Source organism: Thermobia domestica, chromosome 15, assembly GCF_964235325.1.
Source record: "Thermobia domestica chromosome 15, izTheDome1.hap1.1, whole genome shotgun sequence".
Classification (NCBI taxonomy): domain Eukaryota; kingdom Metazoa; phylum Arthropoda; class Insecta; order Zygentoma; family Lepismatidae; genus Thermobia; species Thermobia domestica.
Window position 1 is genome coordinate 162,069,538 of NC_137468.1, and position 27,038 is coordinate 162,096,575.

General features: G+C 36.6%; 2 protein-coding genes across 5 annotated transcripts in view; one reads left to right on the forward strand and one right to left on the reverse strand.

Moving 5' to 3' along the window:
- The window catches only part of Ppat-Dpck (Bifunctional Phosphopantetheine adenylyltransferase - Dephospho-CoA kinase), a 220,825-nt gene that overhangs the window by 90,960 nt on the left and 102,827 nt on the right, over positions 1–27,038 (reverse strand). Inside the window, exon 1 of one of the 4 annotated variants that reach the window (XM_081740328.1) lies at positions 322–478. The exons of 2 other annotated variants lie outside the window; for them this stretch is intronic. The gene's annotated coding sequence lies outside the window, so the exon portion shown is untranslated. Of the gene's footprint in view, positions 1–294; positions 479–27,038 lie in introns of those variants that run through there. One more of the 4 variants, XM_081740326.1, reaches the window with a different exon arrangement.
- LOC145671692 (zinc finger MYM-type protein 1-like) lies at positions 4,785–5,816 on the forward strand. Its single transcript, XM_081740891.1, has one exon. The coding sequence runs from the start codon at positions 4,785–4,787 to the stop codon at positions 5,814–5,816; it is 1,032 nt and encodes a 343-aa protein (XP_081597017.1).

The window sequence follows — 27,038 nt, forward strand, 5'->3', positions numbered from 1 at the left end:
CTTTATAACTAAAATTCATTGCTAGTTAATAAATAAATGTTCTGCACGCAACTGTAATTAGTGGAACATTTGCTATACTGCTGTTGTATATGACTCTTCAGGCAAAGCTGATTCACGGCCTCGACTATCTTGCAATTATTGCACATACAGGCTATAGCTAGTTGTTAACACAGAAAACACGGCATTATTTCAGTAGTTAAAAGGGATTTTGCTGTACAGGTATATATAAACAATACCACAATATAATCATCTATCTACAAGCACTTAAAAACAACTTTAATCCCACAACTATACCTCATATATATGTGAAAATGCACCCACACAAAACAGTTGACACTTTAGACTGCACGATAAATCAACTGCTGCTAGTTTCGATATTTGCAAAGTCATTTCCTAGGTCCGTGTTCGCTTATCATATGGCATAACAAATTAGCGTAAACAAAACGAAATTAGCGCCTCTAACGTTCACTTTACGACTTACAATTTCTGACATCTGACGATGGCAGCAAGGTTGCCAGGTATGGGCATTATCAGCTACACAAAAAACGACTCTTTCGGGATAGTAAGGACTGGAACGTTGGTTTATGTAATATGAACGAAATTGTTAGAGCCATTTTTGAGAAAATCGCAAATTTTAATTTTCATCCTCTAATAAACTACCCTTATTTTTAAGTATAAAAAGTTTTTTTTTTTAAAAAAAGAATAACGCCCCGAGAGAATCTTATAAAAACCTTTTAGGGCGTTATGGAGAGTCGTATCGAGGTTTGATTAATGCCCTACTACGAGTTTGACTAACGGATGGTTGTCGAAAGTGTATTTAGAGTTTCTGATTAGGACGTAGTAGTTGACGAAGATAATCACATGTGACTAATTAATCTAAAGCAGCAGTAACCTTTTAGGTACGGTTTAGCTTGTGCGGCACAACATTTCGGATTTCATTAGGGATGGTATCGAGACGAGACGAGACGAGACGAGACGAGACTTTGCAGTCTCGGTCTCGTCTCGAGTCAAAAATCACCGTCTCGGTCAACAGATGCTTGTCTCGATCTCGGTTTCGAGGACCAAATCTCGGTCTCGTCTCGAAAGTCTCGAAATAAATAGTGTGAAATTAAAATTGTGAAAATATTATTAACGTACAGTCTGTCGTTTTTGCTTCTTCATTTTTTGCCTTCATTCTTGACAATTATGGTACACTCAGTACCGGCGGAAGGGCCGGGCGAGCCGGGCAACCGCCCGGGGCGCCAAATTTTAGGGGAGTTTGGGGGCGCCAAAATCCTTTCTAAATTTATGTTATTGTAAACGGTGAACTAAAAATTAACTTTTTCATAAATTGTGTAGCAACATTGGTTACTACCTCATGCCATAGGCCTCACTCTTTATAACAACCCCGGTTTCTTTTTGAATCTCCTATAAAGGAAATCCCTTCATCCCTTCACCTTATTTGTCTATAAAAAAAATCTCCGCTGACAAAGCTAAAGGCTATTGTTGAGAGTTGGGAGTTTTGAGCAACAATAACACGCTCTGACACTTACAACCGCCGCGGTGCTGACAATTGCACTCCTTGCGACAAAGCTATGTCGGTCGCTCTAACAATACACACAAACAATATTGAGTTATCGGCAACCAAAAAGAAATTAGTCCTGTTTGTACTGTCAAATGTCTCGTGAAAGAAAATTATAAATCAGAAGTCATGTACATGTAGTGCACGTTTCATGGTGTGCGTGTTCTTCTTTTGTCTCCTGAATTTCGATTTCGATTATTTCATAAACATATCGTAAATAAGTAACATATACCAGTGTAAGACTATATAGATTATGTTTCTATCCAATACGATTAACGTGACTTAAAAAAAGTGTTCGGGCTTCGGCAGCTAATTTGAATGCATTCGCATCTATTTTATGAGTTGAGTTGAGTTGATTTTGAGTTTTACGTCCCGTTCAGCAGCGAGGCTATATGAGACGTGGACCTACTGATTAACGTGCAATCCGAACCACATGAGTTCCCGCCGGGAATCCGCATCTATTTTATGAATGCGCTGATTCTTGATGATTTTCACAACACAAAGTTGTTAATGAATACGGAGAGAATTTAATTGTTATGTACAGTTAGCAAAAGAAAAAATGAGGCCATTCTTACCTAGATTCTGTAAGAATCGCCCCATTTTTTGTTTTTCTAACTGTACTTTTTCACAGTGAACACGGAATATGTAGATTTAATATTTATACGCAGTTATTTTATCATTTATGCATTTTCTTCACCTTTAGAATACAAATTAAATATATTTTTTCTTTTAAGAAAAGAAACTTTATTTGTAACGTATAGTTCTTTCCTTTCCACATGTGGATCGATCGATTACGAGCATTTCGCAGGAGGAAGAAGAACAATTGAAATCTGAAACAATTGATATACGAAACGAAGATGGATTAGCATTTCCACAGGAAATTGTAATAGACGTAAGTTAAACATTTTGTTATTTGAATAAACATACAATTGCATGTTGGTTGAATATCACGTAATTACAGCATTGTGTAAAATATAAGAGGAAATGCAGTGAAACATAATTACTTTTATTATTAGAGTACATTGCAATTCGACAGGCATAGATTATAAATTCGACAGACCGACAATTGTTTCTAAATATCTTGTACCAATATGTTCATGAAGGCCTAGCTTATATATATATATATATATATATATATATATATATATATATATATATATATATATATATATATATATATATATATATATATATTAGCTAGTGGGATTAAATTCACTATGTTTCACTTACTTTCCATGAAGCAACTTTGGTTTAATTTGATGGGTGTTGTAGATGAATGGGTCATTTCGACCTGAACTCGGGATATAAATCGAATTATTATTTTTGTAACAAATAACCAAGCAGTAGAACTGATTAGAGACTTTTCACTAACTGACATTTTTTAAAAAATCTTTTAACAGACTATAGTTTGGCCACATACATTTTACTGTAATTATTTTTTTAATCTGTTGGAAAAATGAAAATACTGAGGTTCAAACTGTATATGCTTTTGTACTGTAATGTAAGAAAGCTCATAATTTGCCTGCTATTAGTTATTATTTTATGATGATGATTGGTGTTCTTCCCGGAGGCATGTGTTTGACCCCGAGTGTCTCTCAGCAAGGTGAAACCATGGTGGCTTTGCATTGCTTTCCATGGGATGATGATGACGTTCTAAGGGCGGGATCCAAACCACTTGTGTCCTCACCGAGAATCGAACCCGAGCTCCTTTAGTTATAAGGCGATGAGCTTAACCAGTCGTTCTGCGGAGACACCAATTAAATTATAACATGCCAAATATATAAACAATCAATCAAAAACATCTTTAGGGTCACACTTACTCAATTTTTGGAATTCATTTCTTGTGTCTAGGTGCATAATATCACTGTATTCCGTTCAAGTTTCTTTGACGGAAGACATATGGGATAACATTTTTTTAAAAAAATAATAATATGTAATATTTATTGCCTTAGTGGTTGAATGACTAGCAGGCTCACATTTGATGCAAGAGTTAGCAGATTCTATCCCCCAAGGCTTTTTATATTGAGCATCGCAAGGAAATCGGAAAGCTCTTCAAATAATATAATGTACCGAACTCTAATCCAGAAAGCCCCAAAACATTACGATGCAAGTCAACTAACTTATCACATACCAACCCACCACATTTAAAGAGAAAGAAAAAAAGGACACAGTCAGTGGTGTTTCGGAGCTTAAAAAACAGAGTTTAGTTTTAATTAGTGTATAATAATGCGCATATTTTAAAGAAAATACAGATAGTAAGAAATACAAACTTGCTAAGAATAATGTTCAAAGAAATGTTGTTTTCAAAGTTGCATATTTCTTAGGTTAAGTCAGCCACGAACATGTTTTTATCCCGGTTGATCTGATCGTTCATTACTGATTCAACTTCGTAAGATGCATTTGTGGAGCCAATCAGGGTCAAGGCATTTAACCACATTACAGCACTTCAATGCTGAAACCGAGAATCCTGGGTAGGGCTTCAGAAATCCTGGGCAGATTCTCCTATGTATACAAAATAACATGACGTGGACGTCTTATATTCGCACGAAACCTGTATTTATTTATTTATTTATTTATTTACTTCAATTATTATTAAACTTTTCCCCTCCCCCTCTTTATTTATTTATATCTCACATCTATCGGAGGCTTATTGGTCATGCGCCATCCTAAGTTTTGTGTTTATCCCCGGATGATCTAGCTGCTTGAATATCCCCCACCCCCCACCCCACCTTCGGTGCAAGCCACCTTTAAAAATTATGAACACAATTTTAAAAATTCCATTCAAGTTTTAGTCACTTATTCTTTGTTAGAAGACAATGTTTAAAATAAATTTAACATTATTTTCTACTGACTCTTTTTTTTTTTTCAGGTGTTGGAATCACAATCAATCGATCTTGATGATCCAGGAAATTGGCCAGAACATATTACGGACGGAATGCGTCAGATACTTGTTAGACGAGGTCCAGTTCAAGTCTCCAAACGAGAGTTCCCAGTAAACAGCGAGGATCGGCGATTTACTACAAGTAACTACAAAAGACGTCTGCACAATGGAGAAGAAGTTGCTCGTAGTTGGCTTATTTATTCAGTGACTAAGAATGCAATATTTTGTTTCTGTTGCCGTCTTTTCGGTGGTACTACGATGTCACTCTCTTCTCGTGAAGGTTTTTCGGATTAGAAGCATATGTCCTGACTGTTATCAGACTATGATAGATTTTTGACTCACATGAATGCTTTCCAATCGTGGTTTGAACTTGCAAACCGATTACAGTCAGGTAAAACAGTTGACGCTGAAAACCAAGCAATTATTCGCAATGAAACTGAGCATTGGAAAGAGGTTCTCAAACGACTGCTGTGTATAATTCAGTTTCGTGCTTCCCAGAACTTGGCATTTCGTGGTCAAAATGACACTATTTACTCAAGAAACAACGGCAATTTTCTCAAACTAGTTGAGTGTATTGCACAGTTTGATGTTACTATGGCTGAGCATTTGCGACGAATAACATGTAAAGAGACACAGGTACATTATTTGAGCAAGGACATTCAAAATGAAATAATTGAACTCCTTGTGTCAAAAATAAAGGATAAAATTTTGACTGATCTAATGAAAGCGACCTATTATTCCGTAATATTAGATTGTACACCAGACGTAAATCATACAGAGGAAATGACACTAATTGTTCGTTTCGTGAAGGTAGAACTGGGTAAGGAACCATCCATTGAAGAACATTTTTTTGGATTTTTGTGCATAAATGATTCTTCAGGAGAAGGACTAACTACCACTATTTTGGAAGAATTAGAAAAACTGAAAATTCCTCTCTCAAACATGCGTGGCCAAGGGTATGATAACGGTGCCAAAATGAAAGGAAAGCACTCAGGCGTTCAAAAACGAATATTAGATCTAAATAGTCGAGCATTTTTTGTCCCTTGTAGCTCCCATTCATTGTATTTGGTTGTGAATAATTCTGCAATGTGCTGTAGTAAGGCTGTAATATTTTTTTTTTTTTTTGCTTTATTGCAAGAAGTATGCAATTATTTTTCTAGTTCCACATATCGTTGGTCTGTTCTGGAAAAACATATATCCAATTTCACTTTGAAACCTCTTAGTGATACTAGATGGGAGAGTTGTATTGATGCTGTCAAATCGTTTCGCTACCAGTTAGGAGAAATTTACGATGCTCTTTTCGAAGCATCAAAGGACTCAAAGATAGACATTATGGGCAAAAATAAGGCTGTTCCCTGGCTAGGAAGCTCCTGAATTTTAAGTTCGTTTGTGTTGTGGTGTTTTGGTATGAAGTTCTTTCTTGTGTTAATGTGGTTAGCCATGTTTTCCAACAAGAATCAGTAGACATTCAGCAAGCAGTTGATCTGCTTAAAAAAACCAAGTGTCGCCTTGAGAACATGCGAAGTGATAAAGGTTTCCAGAATATTTTGGTTGATGCCAAAGTAATTGCTGAACAGCTCGACATTCAACCACAATTTGAGAATGAACCAAAACTCCGACCTAGAAAAGTCAAACGACAATTTTTGTATGAATCTGAAGACGAACCGATTAATGATCCATACAGTGCGTTTAAATGTAACTTATATTTTTGCACATTTGACACAATTATCTGTTCCCTGAATGAAAGATTTCAACAACTGAAGCAGCACAGCGAAATATTTGGATTTTTATATGACATCCATCCAATAATGGACAAAGAGTATTTACTAGTGTTGCAAGGACTTACAACTATCTTTAAGAGACAAAGATCACTGTGATATTGACGGATTTCAGTTATATCAAGAGCTCTTACTTTTATCTTCATTTCTCGGTTCTGAAAGTGGGAGCAAACCGTTGCAAGTATTTACATATATTTGCAAGAACTCCATTATTGGGTTATTTCCAAATGCAACTATTGATCTAAGAATATTACTAACTATTTCTGTAAGTGTAGCTTCAGCAGAAAGAAGTTTCTCCAAGTTGAAACTTATAAAGAACTACCTACGATCAACGATGACGCAAGAGCGTCTTGTAGGCCTTTCTATGATGTCTATTGAATGTGATGTTCTGTGTGAGCTTGACACTGATACTTTAATTAAAAGACTTTGCAGAGAAAAAGGCACGAAAAGTTAACTATACTTAGCATTGTAAACAAGTCAAAGGACAATTTGCATTAAAACTGTATAAAGATATAAAATTATATTACTGGTTGTATTATTTGTATTACGAAATCTTTGTACAATGCTGTTACAAAATATATTTGTATGTTCTTTTGATCATATATGTGTTCTCTTTCGCAGTTAACAAGGTTATTTATGTATACATGTGTAAATAAATGCTCTATCGCATCATCAATCTCAATTTTATATAAATCGTTGTTTCTTGAATCGTTCTGTAAATTTCTAATTAGTGACGTAGAATATTTTGCATGCTCATGTGCAGGGGTGCCCATCCCCCCCAAAGCTGATGGCGCACTCCCCCCAAAAACTAATAATCTCTTCCCTCCTCAAAACTCAAGTCCTCTAAAAACAATTGCCCAGTGTAACAGTAATTTTTATAGTACTAGTAATTGTTATTTTTGTTGTTGTTTTTATTTCCTGTAGTAGTATTATAGAATGCTTGTAGTAGTAGTGGGGGCAGTAGTAATTATAAAAATGGCATTACTTTTATTAGTAATCTTGGTAGTGTACAATCTATATATATAAAAGAGAACGCACAAAATCCTTTGTCCGCTCATCACGCTAATACGGCTGAACCGATTTCTTTCATTTTTGGGGGGTTGTTAGGATTTGGACCCTAGATGGTTTTTATCATATCACTTTAATTTTCAATTACCAGTGTCTTGAGATAATTGACCATTCAGGTGTCCATACGTACAAATCCTTTGTTATTAGTTCATCATAGGTATAAAAATAAACGTATTTATATGCAACCCGCATGACCCTGTGACTCGGCGGGTTAACATAACTGACAGGCGCTATAAATCACTTGAAAGCGAAAAAGTAAAAATTATCTAAGTAACAAAGTTTATTGCGTTCCGGGATGACCGCAGCGAAGCGGGGCGGGTTGGGGTGACCGCAGCGAAGCGGGGCGGGTTAACATAAATGACAGGCGATATAATGTTAACATTTACTGCAATCTTCTATGGTTTTTATCATATCACTTGAAAGCGAAAAAGTAAAAATTATCTAAGTAACAAAGTTTATTGCGTTCCGGGGTGACCGCAGCGAAGCGGGGTGAACGCTGCTAGTACTAAATATGTTCTATAAGGATATTGAAGGGAATAAAAGCTTTTACACACTGTGTATGGCACAGGAATTCTTTTTTTACAATTAGTAGTATTATTTTTTTCTTTACAAAATATTGATTTAATTCCCTTGTACATGAAAAGTAAGATGCAAGTTACAAGTTATTGAGTTTGATACCAAAAGAAAATGTTATCCTCGAAATTAGCCTACAAAAAGAAGTGATATCCAACAAAAAACATTCCTGTAAAAGAGCCAAGTACGAGTGGCCTTAATAAGAATTAAAATCACAAAAATTGGCGCCAAGTTCTGGTGGACAACAGTTACAAACACTCACTGGCTCACTTCAAATTTAGATTTGAAACTTGGGTGTTGTCTGTATGGTTACCACTAGCTCACAACTATGTCAAACTACTTTATAATTTTCAACAGACAACATAGGCAAGTTTCAAATCTGAATCTGAAAGTGATTCCTTGAGTGTTTGTAATTGTTATTCACCAGAACTTGGCGCCATCCTTTCATATAGCAACTTGCGCAGTACTTCATTCATAGAGTTTCTAAGCAGGGGGTCGGGGAATTCATTCTCGAGATTTAAAAAAAAATAATCGCATCGTGTTCCAATGTTATTCTGACGACAGCAAAATTACTTATTCGACATTAGAGTAAAATTCTTTCCCAATTTTTTTATTCCCCCCAATTTTTTCTCGATGGCACAACTTGCGCCATTCATCCTTCCTGTGGGCGGCCCTTCTCTCTTAAAACGAACCAACCTTTCCTTTCATACGGCTACTTGCGCGGTACTTCATTCACCGAGTATCGAAACAGGGGGTACGGGGTTCACCCCGGAAAATTTTTGAAAATTAGCTTCTCAAAATCGTGTTTTAATGCTATTCCGACAGTAAAATTGCTAGTTCGAAAGTAGAGTAAAATCCCCCCCAAAATTTTTCTCAATGGCGCAGCTTGCGCCATACATCCCCCCTGTGGGCGGCCCTGCTCATGTGTAAATAATTGTTTCGTATATCGTTAACCAAAACTTACTCTGTGTATTTAACTGACAAAAGTTAAGATCTTACTCAGTTTGATAATTGATTCTTATAGTTATAGAGTTCAAGGGGTTATCCTTTAAAAGCAGCTATCTGTAAGATAGCATAGCAAATTTAAACTCAGTAATACCAATGGGTTGTAGTGGGCGCCATATGGATTCTTTGCCCGGGTGATATTTTCCCCTTCCGCCGGCCCTGGGTACACTGTACCTCTTCATAGCTAATTTGCTAGCGCTAATGCTTTCCATGCGTGTGTTCTAGGTTCAATCATCAGTGGGTCTATCATATCTGGGATAAAACCCTAATAGTAACCCATATTTCACTTTTTACCAATAGACTTTGTTTCATATAGCCTATACAATTGAACTCTATTAAATTAACTTCAGTACTATACAGTAGTTTATTTCCTTCCTTTGAATCAGAATTGATCAATACCTCCTAACGGATAACGCAACACAGCAGCACGAATGTATTAAATCGAACCGAAACTGAAATTTTACAATATCTCATTTATTGTCCAATACATTCTGCTTTGACTGTCATTTTAAAAACAGAATATAACATTCATGATCTTAACAAATAGGGTAAATTATTACTACAATATACGGTATTTTGTTTCTAATTAAACAAATGCTTTATTAGCGTATCACATCTCCGTGTTTAATTTACACTTTATAACACGAACTTCCTGAATCTTATGGAGGGAGCTAAGGCACTCACCTTTGCTATGTGTGGTCTTGGGTTAGATCACCAAACAACTTAGATTCAAAGTCCGATATTTCGCATAGTTCGCGTCTCAATTTAAGTACATTCTGTTTCTTATACAAGTTCATAAGGTCGTAATGCATTACATAAGCATATATCCAGAGCAACTGGGACAGTGTCCCGGAGTCCTCACCCATAAGGGCGTCGAAAAACCCAACCAGGCTTACAAAATTTCTACTCTGAGAAATAAAGAAAGGATAATACCTAAGAAATTGAAGAATTTAGTGCTATAATTGAAATAAATTGTCATGAATACTGCAGATCTATCTCTTTGTACGCCAGGAAAAATGTCGTTCCACGGTGGCTACGAAATCAGCTGTGGGGGCCCACAGAGTTATTGTTACTCATCTAAGTAGGACATAACAATAATTTGTTTCCTTTTGGAAATACCTAGTTTTACTCTTTGTACTACTCTTCGCAGTAGTTTATGTGAAGTGTAAAAAAGTTTTAAAACTATTTATATTAACTTTATTTTATTTATTTTTTGCTCTGATTAACCATAGAATTTCAATGATGTTACGCAGAGACGTAAGCAGGCTACAGCACGCTTGACTACAGCACAGCCGTAAGCAGCACGTTTGATCACAATTCGCGTGGTGCCAAGTTCGATTCCCGGTGTGGGTACACTGAGAAAAAAAAATGTAGGTGGCATACTTAAAAACGTAGGTTACATTCGTAATTCCTGTAGTTTCTGGACTTAACGTACAACCGTATATAACATCCTGCAGCAAACGTATAGCTGAAAAAGTATGCATTATACGTACTGTCTGCACAAGTGCAATGACGTCATTCGTGTGACGTTATCTGCAGTAACAAGTATATACGGAGGTAATATCTAGCTTTGTGACGTCAGGGTCGTATGTAGCATGTGGGTTAATAATGACGACATACACTGACTATCAGGACGGAGCATGATTTCAAGAAGTATGCAATATACGTTCTGTACGTATGTTTCTTGCGTTCAACCCCGAGACAGCATCTATATTGTACTTGTGCCCCATACGTACGACTAGATACAGTATACGTATTGTACGTATGTATTATACAGATTTTCCTTATGTCGCACACAGCTTGTCCAGATACAGCATACAGAATATCCGTATGCACCATACAGAGTGCATATATGTAGCTTACAGACTGTCTGCATGCAGCATATAGATTATACGTATGTCGCGTACAGGTTGGCCATATGTAATGTATAGATTGGATGTATATAGCTAATAGGTTGTCCATATGAAATATACAGATTTTACCTGTATCGAATACGTATTGCCTTCTTGTAATGTATGGATCGGACATATGCAGGATCTAGAGTGTACGTATAGTGCACCATTATTAAAGTGCTGCAACATACTGCAAAGTGCATGATACATTCTTACTGTAATGTTGTCAAATATTGTTTTACTCTGTATGAAAACAAAAATAGCTTAAAATATGGTTGATCTCCTTTGTGCCAATAATAATAAAATTAACAATACTACACTTTTCAAATCTTAGTTTGGAGCAGTGAAACTGTCCAAAGAAATGTATTTACCTGCAGGGTGTCCTATAAGTTTGGGCTTCCTGCTAATTCGTTGGAAAGCTACTGCAAAGTCAAGTGTTGAAAAGTGACACAAGCGTTAATTTTAAAATTATGGGCACAAAGCAGGGGCGGATCCAGGACGGACTTCTGGGGGGGGGGCGGTCGGCGGTAATACTGCTACTTTTAAGAGCTCCAAACTTGTTATGGATGGGTTTATTTATATATAAAATAAGAAAGTTTCCTCTTGTGGGGGGGGGCCATCGCCCCGATCGCCCCCCTCTGGATCCGCCCCTGGCACAAAGGAGGTTAACCATATATTAAACTATTTTCGTTTCCATACAGAGTAAATCAATATGTGATATATTACTGTAAGAATTTATCATATGGTTTGCAGTTAGTTAGTTGCAGCACCTCAATAATAATGCAAAATGCACAGCCTTATACAATCCTATATTCAAACTCAAACAAGATTTACGTACAATCATTTATTAAGCTGTTATCATCCATTGCTTGTACGATATAAAGATTATTTTACCTCATTCTTTTCCTTAATAGTATCTTCTACTAAAGTGCAGTTGTTACCACAAGAGGCCTGAATAGAATTTTCCAGAAATAACTTCTCTGTACATTTTAATTAACAGTTTTTTTTTTTTTTTTTTTTTTTTTAATGTCGCAATAATTAAAAGTGTGGTGTCAGCCGGAAACGCATTCGCTTACAATATTATTCCTACTCAGTACTCGCCATTAAAAATGAAACACCAAGAAGGAGACTGGGTAGATGCGCCAAAGTTCCCAGGCCGATACCTAATAGTAAGTGCAGAATACTCTTAAACGTTCGCTGTATTCGCTGTGTGACAACGTGGTGACAGCGGAGGCGTTGTGCAGCCATCGACTAAACATATTTATTCTTCCCTGCTATAGACATTCTGCAAATTTGGACTTTCCTGGATGCATCCTTCTTAGTGCAACATTTTAAGGAAAGAGCAATTTAACAGTCTCATACATTGCTTAAAGAAAGAGCAATGATTCTCAGAATTACTCGGAAGATATATATACACAATAATTTAAAACGGTTATTTCAAACTTTGCAATTCAAAGCACGAAAAGAACTATAGATAAAGGAACACTGATTTTAGCCAAATAGTAATTAGTAAACTCAATCACACTCAGTACCATTAGTTGCTTGGTGTTATCCGTAAGTCAGAGATCACGGTATCTCATTTCGTGTAGATTTTTGCATTTGTTTAACGCTAAAAATGTATTTTATCGCTAATTGAACCCAGTACCATATATATACCGACAGGACGTACCTTAGTCACAAGGTGACATGAGTGAAACACTAAACTATTCGATTGACACCTGCGGCCTTGTCAACACTAGAGAAAGTTACAAAGTGATTAAGTAAATACGGAACATAGTTCATACAAAGTATAGCGATGTATGAAGTCTCCGTTTCATACGACTTGGATAAAGGATACATCTGAAATAGCAACAAAGAAATATATAATGATTTCTCTGGATAATTTGGATTAGTCCAGAATTCGAACACACACACGCTGGTAAGTCCAACATTTTTTTTTTTTTTTTTTTTGTTTAACTTCTTTCTTCGGATTCCCAATAAAGTTGACAACTGAAAAGCTGAGTTATAGATTCTGTATTAAAACAACACCTTCGCTAGACATGTTCAGTATACACATTGTCTTACATACAGAACAATACATTAGTTATTAATGCATGTCTGAAATAATAGTGCTTCGTATAGAATTTTACTTCATCCAATCGCAATAGCACAAAGATAAAAAATATTGCTAGGGATAATGTTCTTATTACAGAGAAAAAGAATTAAAATGACTTAACATTAACAATCATTTTCTTTAAACAGAGATAATATTTTATTATAATTTATGGAAGAAAGAAATAATTTGTAGTACAGTATCTTTATTAGGGTTATATATTCGTACAAAATAATGTAAGTACAACTGAGTCTGTCTTCAGAAAGGGCGTACTTTTAGCCACAACCTACACTGCTTCTTTTGACTGTCTTTCAAGCAGAATCCTGGTTTGATGCACGAAATACCTGCAACAAAAATCAGAAAATATTTAAAATGTTATATTCAGTGTGCTTAATTTGGTTGTACTTAACAATACAAAGTATCTTAACATTTTTGAGATTAAATGGACAAAATCTGTTCGGTCAGGTATGGACTTTTGGGTTGCACGTAGAAAAACTATGAAGTGTTTATTGATGCTGAACAACAACTCAAAATGTATTACCATTCAAAAGTAAGTGGGTACCTCAATGGTGTTCGGGCTACCATGGGGTACCTAATGTCTGTATTTTTTAGATATATGAAAATATATGTCTCTAAAATGTAAGGAACTGACATCTGTTTACCGAAAACCTCAACTCGGTAAGCCTTATGGATATCGAGATATGGGAAAATAAAGAGCGACACTACAGAACTGTGGAGTTTGCGTACTAGATGGTGCAGTTTCGGAAACGTAATTACGAGGGCTTACAACAACCTCAAAAGTAGTTTCAATTAAATACACTACACACACGCCCTGATGGGGGTTTTCGGGTACCATGATATTCCCAGAACTCTCATTTCTAAATATTCTAAAATATGTCTTAATAACGTTTTAAAGAACGTTAGAGGTGTGTGTTTACCGAAACCGCAAGTCGGTACGCCTAACAGTTACCGAAATATGGTGAAATAAAAAGCGACACCATAGGTACGTGGAGCTTGCATATTAGACAGTACAATTTAGAAAATTAATTAAAATATGACTATCAAGATATTGTCAAATAAAGGGAGGATCCATATAGTTATGGGGTTTTCGTGTTAGGTGGTAAAATTTCCGAAACCGGTCATGTAAAGTTAATAAGCATCAGTAGCAATTTCATCTTAAAATAATTAGGTATTTCCATGGAGTTTAAGAACATCATGGGGTCTACCAAGATTAAATTTTAAAAGTTTTGTAAAATATATTTTGACATTTGTAAAGAGTATTAGAAATATGTATTTACCTAAAAGTTCCAGCTAGTATATCTAGCAGCTAGAGAGACACCATACAATAAAAGCGTATTAGATCTTGAAATTTCAGAAAACAATTATTGATTCTAACAAAAGTTAAATAAGATGGTACTTATATGGGTTAAGTGAGAACCTCAGACTCGTCAGTACAATTTCGATCGAAAGATTAATTCAGCTCTAAATTTTCTTTGGACAATTCCAAGCGTTCATCGGGCTCTGAAATAAAGTGAACATTTTTTGTCAATATCTAATATAGCAAGCGAGATATAAGGAATTATGTATTTTATGACGTCGTAAAAATAGAGACCCACATGGATTTGTACTTTTGAGTATTTGCTGTAAGAAGAAGAAATTTCAGAAAACAACCGTATATACCTTAATAGACAATTAAATGGGCGGGGGCACAGTGGCTTAGTGGTAGAGTGCTTACCTCTGGTGTATTGGGTTCTTGGTTCGATCCACGGCCAAGTCAGTTTGTAGTGGACATCGTATTCGTGGGTTTTCTCGGGGTACTCTCCTCCCACCTTTGCATTCCATCAATTCTGTCAACAACATTCACTTGCTTTAATCATAATCTCCCTGAGACTAAAATGCATAATCGTGGGTCGCTACACTGAAATATTTCCTTTTATTTAATTTTAAAATTAAATAGGGAGTTAAGTATGATCGTATTTCTATGGGTTAAGTGAATACTCCAATAGTTTCTGCAAAAAAAAAAAAAAAAAAAGATTAGTTAAATACCCTACCACTAAGCTACTGTGTCCCCGCCCACTGAATTGTCTATTAAGGTATATACAGTAGTTTTCTGAATTTTTTTCTTTTAGGAAAGACCCAAAAGTACAAATCCATAAAGATCTCTATTTTCACGTCATAAAATATATAATTCCTTATATCTTATTTACTATCTTAGATATTGACAGCGAATTTTCATTCTTTTGCACAGCTCGATGAACCCTTGGAATTGCCTGAAGAAAACCTAGGACTGAACTAATCTTTCGATCGAAATTGTACTGAGGTACTGATTTAACCCATAGAAGTACCATCTTATTTAATTTTGTTGCGACCAATAATTGTTTCCGAAATTTCAAGCTTTTATTTCACAGTGTTTCTCCAGATGTTAGATGTACTAGCTGGAAGTTTTGGGTAAATACATATTTCAAATACTGTTTACAAATGTCAGATTATATTTTCAAAAGCTTTTAAAATTTAATTTTGGTAGACTCCATGATGTTCTAACACCCCATGAAGATATCTAATTACTTTAAGATGAAATTGCTACTGGTGTTTATTAACTTTCCATGACCGATTTCGGAAATTTTAGCATCTAACACGAAAACCCCTTAACTGTGTTGGTCCTCCCTTTATTTGACAACATCTTGATAGCCGTTAGTCATATTTTAATTCAATTTCCGAATTGTAGCGTCAAGTATGCAAGCCCCACATACCTATACAGGGCCGGCGAGAGCGGTCGCGGGCCCCGGGGCTGAGCAATCCCGGGCCCCTTACACTTCCCCTTATAAGCTTTTACGTACTTACCACTCTGGACGGAGGTAAACTAAAATGAACATTACGGCTTATTTTGAAGTCTTTATTAGACCATTAATGCGTTTAATTTACATGGTAAACAGTATTGCTATATCTCCAAATAAGTGAATAATAAGAACTCTGAACCTAGCCTATGTTCACTGTTCGCTGAAAACAAAACAAAAGAACAACAACAACAAAAAAAAACCTCATTAATTTACTATTTATGATTTTGTTTACACCCTATAGTTGTTGGTTCTAAGATTTTTGAAGGCTTCAAAAATAAAATGAATAAAAAATAATATATTTAATACAACGGTATCAAAATACAGAAAAAAGTAACTTATCTATTTGTAATAGCAAACGTTCTCCCCCAATGCTCAATCAAATGCTCAAAACAAACTAATTTGTGAAGGAAATACAAAAAGAACGTATTAAATAGTTAATAAAAGTTGAGAAACCATCCAACCTATCCTGTACTATGAATATCTTTGCACTAGTTGTTGCTAGAAATAATTATATAGAAGTAAGCTATGCAGTTAGTCTTCCTTAATTAGAGACATGAGGCATTAGGCCTAATTTAGTTATTTCAATGAAATATTGCTCAAATTAACTATAGTGTGATTAATAAGGTGATATTAATAGTAATTGTCTGTAGGAGAAATTTATTATATGCGTTAATACTAGACAACTTTTACAGTTACAATGTATCCTTTTCTACGTATAGTTACAACAAAATTCCCTTTCTGGCCTTTTTCAGGGCGAATTCATCAATGATAGCTTCCAGTTTGGTACACTTGACAAGTTCTGTCTCCACTGCCAACAAGCCTAAGCTTGATAATCTGTCTTGACATACTGTAGAACGTAAAACATTTTTTACTCTATTTAACAGAGAGAAGGAGCGCTCTGCACTAGCAACGGTAGCAGGGATTGTGGGGAATATACGAAGGGCCACTGTCAGATTTGGAAATAAAGTTTCTAGGTTCAAAGTTTTGATGTTATTTAGGAGATCCCATGGTGAAAGCGTTTTCTCACCAAAATTGGCCGAATATATCAATTTCAGGCTATGCAGTTCATCAGAAAGATCATCTCCTAAATCTTTTGGGTATCGCTGGACTAGTGCAGCTGCTTGTTCTTGGATCTGGTCACCTGTCATTTCTTTGCAAGACCACAGTACACAAAAATTATTACACAAAGAGCACACTCCTTGGAAGCGAACTGAGCAAGAATATACAACATTTAGTAATTCTTTATCCTCGGCCGCCGGGCCCCCTTTGGGGCCCTGGGCCCCAGGGCTCTGGCCCCTCCTGCCCTCCCCTCTCGCCGGCCCTGTACCTATAGTTTATTCCCCCCCCTAAAAAAATCAGTTCTTTACATTTTAGAGACATGTATTTCCATATATCTAAAATGCAGAAATTAGGTACCGCATTGGAACCCCATTGGAGTACTCACTTACTTTTGCATAGCAAGGTAAAAACGCCAGTGGTTCTCACTTTAAGTTTGAAAACATACTATTTTGTCTCTTCTCTGAGCATCGTGAATCTGTCGGAGCTGTACCATAGTTGGAAAGACTCACTGATCCTTCCTATAGTGACCATGTAGTCAGAATTTAAAAAGGAGTAGCCCTTGAAGGAAAAACAATATTTTAAAATCCTTGCACCAGTAGTCGTCACCTTAAAATCAAAATGTTCCAGTAGTAGTCAGGATTTTCTACCAGTGTTCATCACTCAAATAACTTGACAATTTATTCAAAAACGCACTGTGTATCAGTTTAGGGTTGAGAATACAATATAAAGTAGTAAGCTTAATAACTTTGCATCACTTTTAGCACTCAAGAAAGAAAATAAAAACGTTTTTACATACTTTTTAAAGCAATTTCAGAAAGAAAAATGTTAACTGAATACAAAAGTTAACTGTATATCACTTCCACGTTAAGAGTACAATATTAAATACTATGTTTAATAACTATACGTCACTTTAAACTCTCGAGAATGAACATAAACAATTGTACATACATTTTAAAAACAATCTGAGAAACAAAATAAGTTAACTGAATTCAAAATTTAATTATACATCACCTTAAGCTTAAGAATACACTATAAAATGCTGAGATTAATAAAAAATGAAATCTTTAAGTTTAACGTCCCACGGTTATGCCGGTTAGGATAAGGAGACGGTGATAATGAGAAATGAGTGAAATGGTGGAATGAACAAAGTGGGAGGAAACGGGAGAACCCCGAGAAAACCCACGAGCAAGGTGTTTGTCCACCACAAAGTCCACACGGCGCGAGTTGGGATCGAACCAGGGACCCCAAGCACCGGAGGTGAACGCTCTACCACTGAGCCACCGCCCCCCCTGAGATTAATAACAATGCATTACTGAAGAATGAAAACAAAAATGTTTTAGCTACCTATATTGTATTTACATGTTATTTCTCATTAACATTTTTTTTTTTTGATAACTCATGATCAAGTCTAGGGATGCGCAAGAGAAAAGATTTGAGGTTGTCTCCTCTCGAAAAGGTGCCGCGAAAGTTGTCTCGTCTCGAAAACTGGATCCGTTTCTATTGGAAAAGCTCTATCTTGTCTCGAATTTCGTAACAAAAATTGTCTCGTCTTGTCTCGTGCGCATCCCTAATCAGGTCCATAGCCAAAAACTTCATTTCGGAGGGTGCTCGATAGGGCTTTGGGATATCCGAATTTAGATATAGATAATCGATGTCGACAAACTATCGAAACTTGTTCGAAATATCGAAAAATACAGCAATATCGAAATATAAACAATATCAAAAATCGAAAATATAGAAATATGAAAGAGATCAAAAATATGGATATATCGAACAAAAATGGATATATGATCTTGGAATACGATTTGGTGGAATAATGAGGGAGAAAAATAATCATTGATTAAATATTAAATTGAAAAGAAATAAGAGCCTGACGCTCAAATACTTATCTATCCGGCACCCATCTTGATCCCCATAAAATATCATGAAGTGCTTCATTGATTCTAAACCCAATAATAGTAATTTAACAATAAACACAATATATAATTTACTACGCACCTTGAAATGTAGAAATTAATGATTGTAATCCCCAGCTTTCCAATAGACCTTTGATTTCTCCAAATGAAGATTCGGATATCTTGTTTCTTCTCAAGCAATAATGGGTTACAATAATCAGTTGCAGTCCAAAGCCAAGTTACTAAGTTAAGCATAAAAATAAAAGAATTCATTAGTTAGATGCATACAAAATCCTACGCATGTAAATCCGAATCTACTTGTATTAAATTGTAAATTTAAACAAACTAAATTATACTACAGTTATAGTGACATCAAACATACATTAAATAAGGTATACAGGGTGTCTCAAAAGTCCCCTGACATAGGGTAACTCTGTTATTATCAGAGTTACAACAGAATGTAGGAGGGAAAAGCATATCCAATTATGATGTTTTCAATCTAAAGTGAAGGAATTTTTAAAATCGGATGACCCGTTTGCGCTGTACACTCTCTATGCGCCCAATGTGAAATGAAAATGCAACGTTGCCATTTACCTGGACCCACAACAGAAGTGAGTGAAGTTACTGTCTTTTACGCTAACATGTCGATGGCCAGCCCCCGTTTCAAACAGTAACTTCATTCACCTATGTCGTGGGTCCAGGTAAATGACAACGTTGCATTTTCATTTAAAATTGGGTGCATAAAGAGTATACAGCACATTCATCTTGTCCGATTTTTTAAAAAAGTGTTCACTTTAGATTGAAAACGTCATATTTCGAGATGTTTTTCCTCTTACATTTTGTCGTAACTCTGATAATAACAGAGTTACCCTATGTCAGGGAACGTTTGAGACATCCTGTATACATCATAAGAGGTTCCTTTCTTAATTCTACACGGATGTGGTTTCATTGAATGTGAGGTGGGTGATACACATTAGGCCTTTTGGGAGTACGTCACACGGACGACCGTAATTTTGTGTTCAAAATTTTTATGAACTGGTGGGATATGTGATACATATGGCCACGGGCTAGAATTTTCTCAGTATGTCAAATATGCAATCAGATTTCATGCAGCTTAATTTGGTGAAAAGCTATTGCCAATTGAACGTTACATTTACCTCTTTCTTGCAGATGTTGAACCATGCCGTTAGCACGTGAGGAATGGATCGAAATAATCAAACTGTGGGGCGGGAGGAGTATATGTGCAGTGGTTGCCGATTGCAGAGTCATCCACAATGTGACTCTGTGTCACATGTTTCAGTGTCACAGTAATTAACTAAATTTGAGAAGACGGGCACATTCGTGAACATACATCGTAGCGGTTCAAACTCGCGGGACCTTGTTCCTTCCCCATTTTGAACCGGTACCTGAAAATGCGATTTTCTTCATGTTTGCCTGTGCCGATTTTGAAAATTCTTTCAGTAATCTATTTCTGTCTTCGAGTACTACAAGAATCAGTTAAAATCTCGCGGGCCCTTTTTTCTTCCCCATTTTGAACCGGTACATGAAAATGCGATTTTCTTCATGCTTGCCTGCGCCGATTTTGAACATTCCTTCACTAATCGATTTCTCTCGTCGAGTACTACAAGAATCAGTTAAAATCTCGCGGTCCTTTTTTCTTCCCCATTTTGAACCGGTACATGAAAATGCAATTTTCTTCATGCTTGCCTGCGCCGATTTTGAAAATTCCTTCACTAGTCGATTTCTCTCGACGAGTACTACAAGAATCAGTTAAAATCTCGCGGGCCCTTTTTTCTTCCCATTTTGAACCGGTACCTGAAAATGCGATTTTCATCATGTTTGCCTGTGCCGATTTTGAAAATTCTTTCAGTAATCTATTTCTGTCGTCGAGTACTACAAGAATCAGTTAAAATCTCGCGGGCCCTTTTTTCTTCCCCATTTTGAACCGGTATATGAAAGTGGGATTTTTTTTTCATGCTTGCCTGCGCCGATTTTGAACATTCCTTCACTAATCGATTTCTCTCGTCGAGTACTACAAGAATCAGTTAAAATCTCGCGGTCCTTTTTTCTTCTCATTTTGAACCGGTACCTGAAAATGCGATTTTCTTCATGTTTGCCTGTGCCGATTTTGAAAATTCTTTCAGTAATCTATTTCTGTCGTCGAGTACTACAAGAATCAGTTAAAATCTCGCGGGCCCTTTTTTCTTCCCCAAGCCAATATTTTTTTGTATATTTTGAATGTATTCAAGTATGGAACAAAAGTATTATATAATTCCCTTAGTAGGCTTCTCAACTTAATATTTTTCAACTTAAATTTTATTTATTTTAATTATTTATTTTCTTGTGACTCAATATTTAATTGCAATCGTTCATTGGGGAGAAGGGTGGCCATTCTCAAATATATAAATATAGTATTCTTAAAATTTATGTGTTCTCGTACTATTAGTTTCTTCCACTAGACCTGGAAATTGCAAAATTAATACCTGGAAAACCTGCAAAATTCAGGGAAATTGAGTTCCATATTTATGTATGAACACTGCTATTTACATTTTTTTTTTTTCGAATAGGGAGAACTGTACGAAAGGGTGGTTTGAGAATAGTATAACAGTAGGTTTCTGGGAGTGTTGTTCGAAATGAAATCTTTAAGTTTTACGTCCCACTATTATGCTGGCTAGGCTCAAGATGACGGGGTGTTGTTCGGTGGGGGTCAATGTTGCCAATTTTGGGTAAAGTCGCTAAATAAGGGGAATTCGACCTCAACGATAGCGCAGGGTGACCATAAAATTTTCAGTTAAAAACGGGACAGGTTCTTGCAACACTAGACTTTTAGATCTACCTTTGTTCTTATCAGTGCCTTGATATCAGAGTTCCCCCTCTCTCTCTTCGTTACAGAGCGGGTACTTATGAAAAAGGAAAGATACGTTGAAGTTTGTTTAACACACAACCAACTGCTAAAACCTCTGCTGCCTTTCGAGCAGTACTGCGAACTATAGAGTATGTTTAATATAGGGATTTTCAGTTCAATTTTTGCCGCTTTGTTATTATTAATACTTTTAAAAGGAGTAAAGGTACTGGGTTTGTTATTTACTTCTTTCATTTACATAAAACGGGACGAATACTACTTTTTTCCATCTACTGACGGGACGGCCGCGACACGCCCCTAAAACGGGACTGTCCCGGTCAAAACGGGACGTATGGTCGCCCTACGATAACGACAAAAAAAAAAAAATTCCGATTGGAGACTTTTTTGGGTGATTTTTAAATAACGATTTACCTACTTACACATTTAGCGACTTTTTGCTGCAAACAAAATGTTCATCTGTAGAGAAGCATTATTAGTTCAAAACAGTTTTTACGTTCTTTTTTTCTGTTTGTTTGTTTTAATCAGCGCAAGTGATGAAGAGTTTGGAAATACAGCGTACTCACTACTCCACAATCCTGCATTGTTATGTTACCCTTGCCCTCTAACGAAGAATAACTACAAACTTGATGTCCTTTAGTTCGCAGAGTTTCCGTTGAGAGACACACGTAATACATCATTACCGATAGCAACAAGATTAGCTATAGATGCGTGAAAAAAGGCGAAGAAGGTGTTTGTTATATTTGTCCTCTGGGGTCTTTTAATTATTCTGCACTTTTTCTTTTACAAAAAATTGCTTAACGTAAGTACTGTAGTGTTAATTATTTCGGAACTATTTTGACCACAACATGAACAAAAGTACCCGAAACAGCCTGAAATGATCCCTGAATTAAAGGATTGGTTGCGCCCTGTTTACAAAGATGTGAATAGAACCAGCGGCGCAAATCTGTCTTCAACATTGGGGGGGAGGGGGGGTAAGACCGTTACCATACTTTTTTTGGCGATGTCCAAAATACTTATGAAGTTGAAAAACAATGTTGTGGAGGATCAGAGTTGTCTTTAGCGTTAGGAGGCTGCAGATTTGAGGCTTATTCTGGGGGACATCTCACGTTCCTTTGTAGCAATCGGACAAAAATCATCAAATTTCTCCCAAAAAACACATTTCAAATCGGATTATTTGGGAGAAGTCCCCCTCAGTTCCAAGATTGGAGGGGACATGTATCCGTCATCCCCCCCTGGATTTGCGCCAGTGAGTAGAACATATTGTTTAGTTTACATCTACAACTTTTACAATGCTTATAGACAATGAATTTCTCGATTATTTCTTATAGCGACTTTTCACCCAAAATTCGAGTCGTCACCTCTCGTTTCGCAAACTTATTGCCAACATTTTAGAAACTGGTTGCGGGGAGAGCTACAATGGATGATTCAAGTTATTTCGTCGCTTCCGCTGTGAACCTAAGTACAAGATTCCAAAAGTCACATTTTTTTGGTTCCAAACAATATGTCTGCTGGGTGAAAGCATAGACTGGAATGTGTTGCCTTTCCTACCTTATCTTTAATCCCATAGTAGCTCCTTTCCCAAAGTTAAAAAAATGCAATTCTTCCTTTCTTAATAGTACTTATGACCCAAAGTATTACGTAAGCATTGTATGTTACTTATGTAGCTCACAGAGCCGCAGCTATGGGCGAGCAAGCAAAGCACGTGTCCCGGGCGCGTGGTTGGAGGGGCGCCTAAAAGAGAGGTTATATATTAGTACTTTTCCTGGCGGTATTTAATACTTTTCATCAGAGTGCGAAATCATGAAATCAAAGTGAGAGGAAAAAATGAAATGAAATCTTTGAGTTTTACGTCCCACGGTTATGCCGGTTAGGCTAAAGGAGACGGTGATTATGAGAAATGAATGAAATGGTGGAATGAAGTAAGTGGGAGGAAATGGGAGAACCCCGAGAAAATCCACGCACACGGTGTTTGTCCACCACAAGGTTCACTTGGCGGGGCTAGGATCGAATCCGTGATCCCAAGCACCAGAGGTGAACGCTCTACCACTGAGCCACCGCGGCCCTAAAAGTGAGAGGAGACTGGAGGAGTGAAGAGAGAGAGAGAGAGACAGAGAGAGAGAGAGAGAGAAGAAAACGCTCGCACTTTTACACTTCAAAGTAAATTAAGTCATTTATTTTTTCTGTCCCCCTCCTCCCCCTCCCCTAAGTTCTGTCAAAGTAAATAGCTAAAAACACTCCCAGGCCAGAACCGCATCTACGTTGGAAATTTGATCGAGATCGGTCGGTCGGTGCAAGAGATTAAGAAAAAATGAAATGAAACCTTTGAGTTTTACGTCCCACAGTTATGCCGGTTAGGCTAAGGGAGACGCTGATGATGAGCAATGAATTAAATGGTGGAATGAAGTAAGTGGGAGGAAATGGGAGAACCCCGAGAAAACCCACGCACACGGTGTTTGTCCACCACAAGGTTCACTTGGCAGGGCTAGGATCGAATCCGGGACCCCAAGCACCAGAGGTGAACGCTCTACCACTGAGCCACCGCGGCCCCCGGCCGGGAATCGAACCCGGGTGTCCCACGCCAAAGGCGTGTTCATTAACCACTTAGCCACGAGGGAGCTCATCTGTGAGGCAGTGTAAACCCCCCAAAAAAGAAAGAAAATAAACGCACACTGGATGTTTGCGCAATTGAGGATCAAAACATTCTCAATGGAGTATGAGAAATAGTAAACGTCAATCAATGTGTGCTTTTGCTTATTCATTACTTCGTTAATACTTAATTCCTTCTAGAAATAGTGAAACAATACTATGAAGAAACACTAATTAAACTAATAACAATTACGTTGTATTTCTTACCATACCGTTTTTACCACCCATAGAATTTCAATCTAGCACTATACTGCATTAGTCACGCCGTAACGAAAGCTGAAATTCAAAGACCTGGCACTCGTTAACTGTTGAAGCTGTGTTGTAGCTACCTGTATATCACGCGGCCTGCGTTGGTACTCCTCAACATAAATACGTCACAGCCCAAAGCCAGGAAACATCACAAACAGAAGACAGGGGCACAAGCAGTGCCTGACACTTCACGAACTCAAACCCACCAAGACTCAACTCAACATGACCTTCAATTACGTTCTAGAAACCAAACCAGTGCTAAGGCACAAACTCACCAACTTCCTATATGAAAACACAAGAAAAAAATCTAACGTTTTGGTTCCAAAGTGATGACATAACAATAATACTAAAAAGGTTTTAATTTTCAGTAACCCAAACATTAATTAACTAGGGAACATAACAAAGCAAAAATAAATAAATAAAAATAAATTAAATTAAAAAATAAAAACCTGACAAGTAAGCTCTCCCTGACTACTTTTTTTTTAAAAATTTCAGTGAGGCTGTAAAATATGTCAATATCTTCGTTATATATATATATATATATATATATATATATATATATATATATATATATATATATATTTCATTGTAAACAAGTTCTTTAAACAAAAGAAAGCTCTGAGAGCGCTTACCTCTGACGCGGTAGGTCCCTGGTTCGATTCCTGCTCCCGACAAATAGGCTTTTGGTGAACACTGTAGTTGTGGTTATTCTTAAGACTTTCCAGTTTCCTTACATTTTCTTGATTCCACCATTATCATGTATCTCATCGTCACCTTCTCTCTTACATTGATGTACAATCATGGGGCGTTAAACTAAAAGAAAAAAAAATCTTGCAAATATCCTAGTAAAAATGAGTTTTCTAAACTACACTAGTGGCCCCGCGTAGCGTATTCGCTAACGCTCTCGCCTTCGGTGCGAACGGTCCCGGGTTCGTTCCCGGTGGGGGAACTCGGTCGAAAAAGTATCAAAAGATTTTAAGTCCAGCCATCCTGAATGAGGTTTCCTTGGCTTTTGCTCATTCACAGCAGGCAAATGCCGGAGTGGTACCTAACATATAGGTCCCAGGCCGTTTTCTTCCTTTAGTTATGCAATTATGTTAAGCAGCCCTGTAGTAAAACTGCTCCAAGTAATAAATCGTCACATATAAAACGGAATGAATAAACACATAACATTCATTTTGCTACCTTGAAATGTAAAATGTTTCAAAACATTAATATTCAAAGATTTCTCAAAATTCAGATTCACCCATTCCATTGTCCTCAATCATTAACGAGTTTTACAATAGTAAGAATTGTATTCATAAACTACATTACTTACTTAGTACTATATTAAAGCAAGTTACACTAAAAGAATATATAATTAATGGAATATTTAACTAAAGTAATAGTTAACTAGTGTACTTACCCAAGCACTTGTTTCCTTCCTCTCTTCTTTTCCGTTTGTAAACAACCTCGTTTCGCAAGCAAAAGACGGTAGTTCAATGACGTCAGCCATTTCGAAAGAAAGAGTGTCTATAGGCGGTCTGGATCTCACACACAGATGGACGTATATAACATATAGCTGAAGTATTTAACATACGTATTCGTATGTAAAATACGGAAGATTGTGAGATGTCAGACATCCTGCAGCGACATGATGTAATATCTAAGCGAGTAAAAGGCAGTACCTATGTAGTATATGGATAAAGTACGCTCCGTACAGATTTCCTTAGTAAACGTAACGAATCCTTGTATTTGTACAATATACCGCTGTCCGGATAATGGATTTTTCTCAGTGTACAGTTGAACGACTGAAGTGGTTCCACTATAATCAGTAGCTCCACGTCTCCTTTAGCCGCCGTTGCATAACCGTGGGACGTTAAACTAAAACAAACCAACCCAAAAATCAACACAATGCATATTACTAACTGTAAGTCTTTGAATAATTGCATATACACTGAAAAAAAAGTGAAGTCCAGATTTCAAGAGAAAACGAGGATAATATGCTTTCTGTTGGGAACACTATGACAAGACAGTGGTGTCAATCGTAATACTGGGTGAAACAGTCTCATTTCTATGGCGACATAGTCAGTAAGTGAGAGCGCTGCTTACTGTTTTCACAGGTGTAATTGATACTCTCACTTACTGACGTACACTCATGTCCAAAATTATTGTCGCATGTCTATAAATATGATGTTGTAGAAATATAATTCGATAACGAATTCGCCCGGTATTTCTTATAATGTTACTATGTGTATAATCGGCAAAGACATGTATGTGGAAAATTTCATGTCAAGAGAGCAGTAAATAAGAACAATAAAACGAAAATAAAACTTTCTTGTCCATTTAGCAACATTTTGTTTTACTCATTCTAATTTTCGTATTTTAAATTCTTTTCCTATGAAATTTACCATAAATATACATTTCCCGATTATACACATAGTATCAGTATTAAAAGTATCCTGCAAAATCGTTACCAAATTATATTCTTACAAGAAAATAGTTATAGATATGCGCTAATCATTTTGGACATGAGTGTACGTAGTCACATGAAATAAGGGTGTTGCACCCAGTATTACAATTGACATCACCGTCTTGTCATGGTGTTCCAACAGAAAGCATTTTATCCTCGTTTTCTTCTTATATCTGGACTTGGCTTT

What these genes read in the sequence shown, in the direction of transcription:
- LOC145671692 (XM_081740891.1), top strand. Translation starts at nt 4,785, where the DNA reads ATGAATGCTTTCCAATCGTGGTTTGAACTTGCAAACCGATTACAGTCA.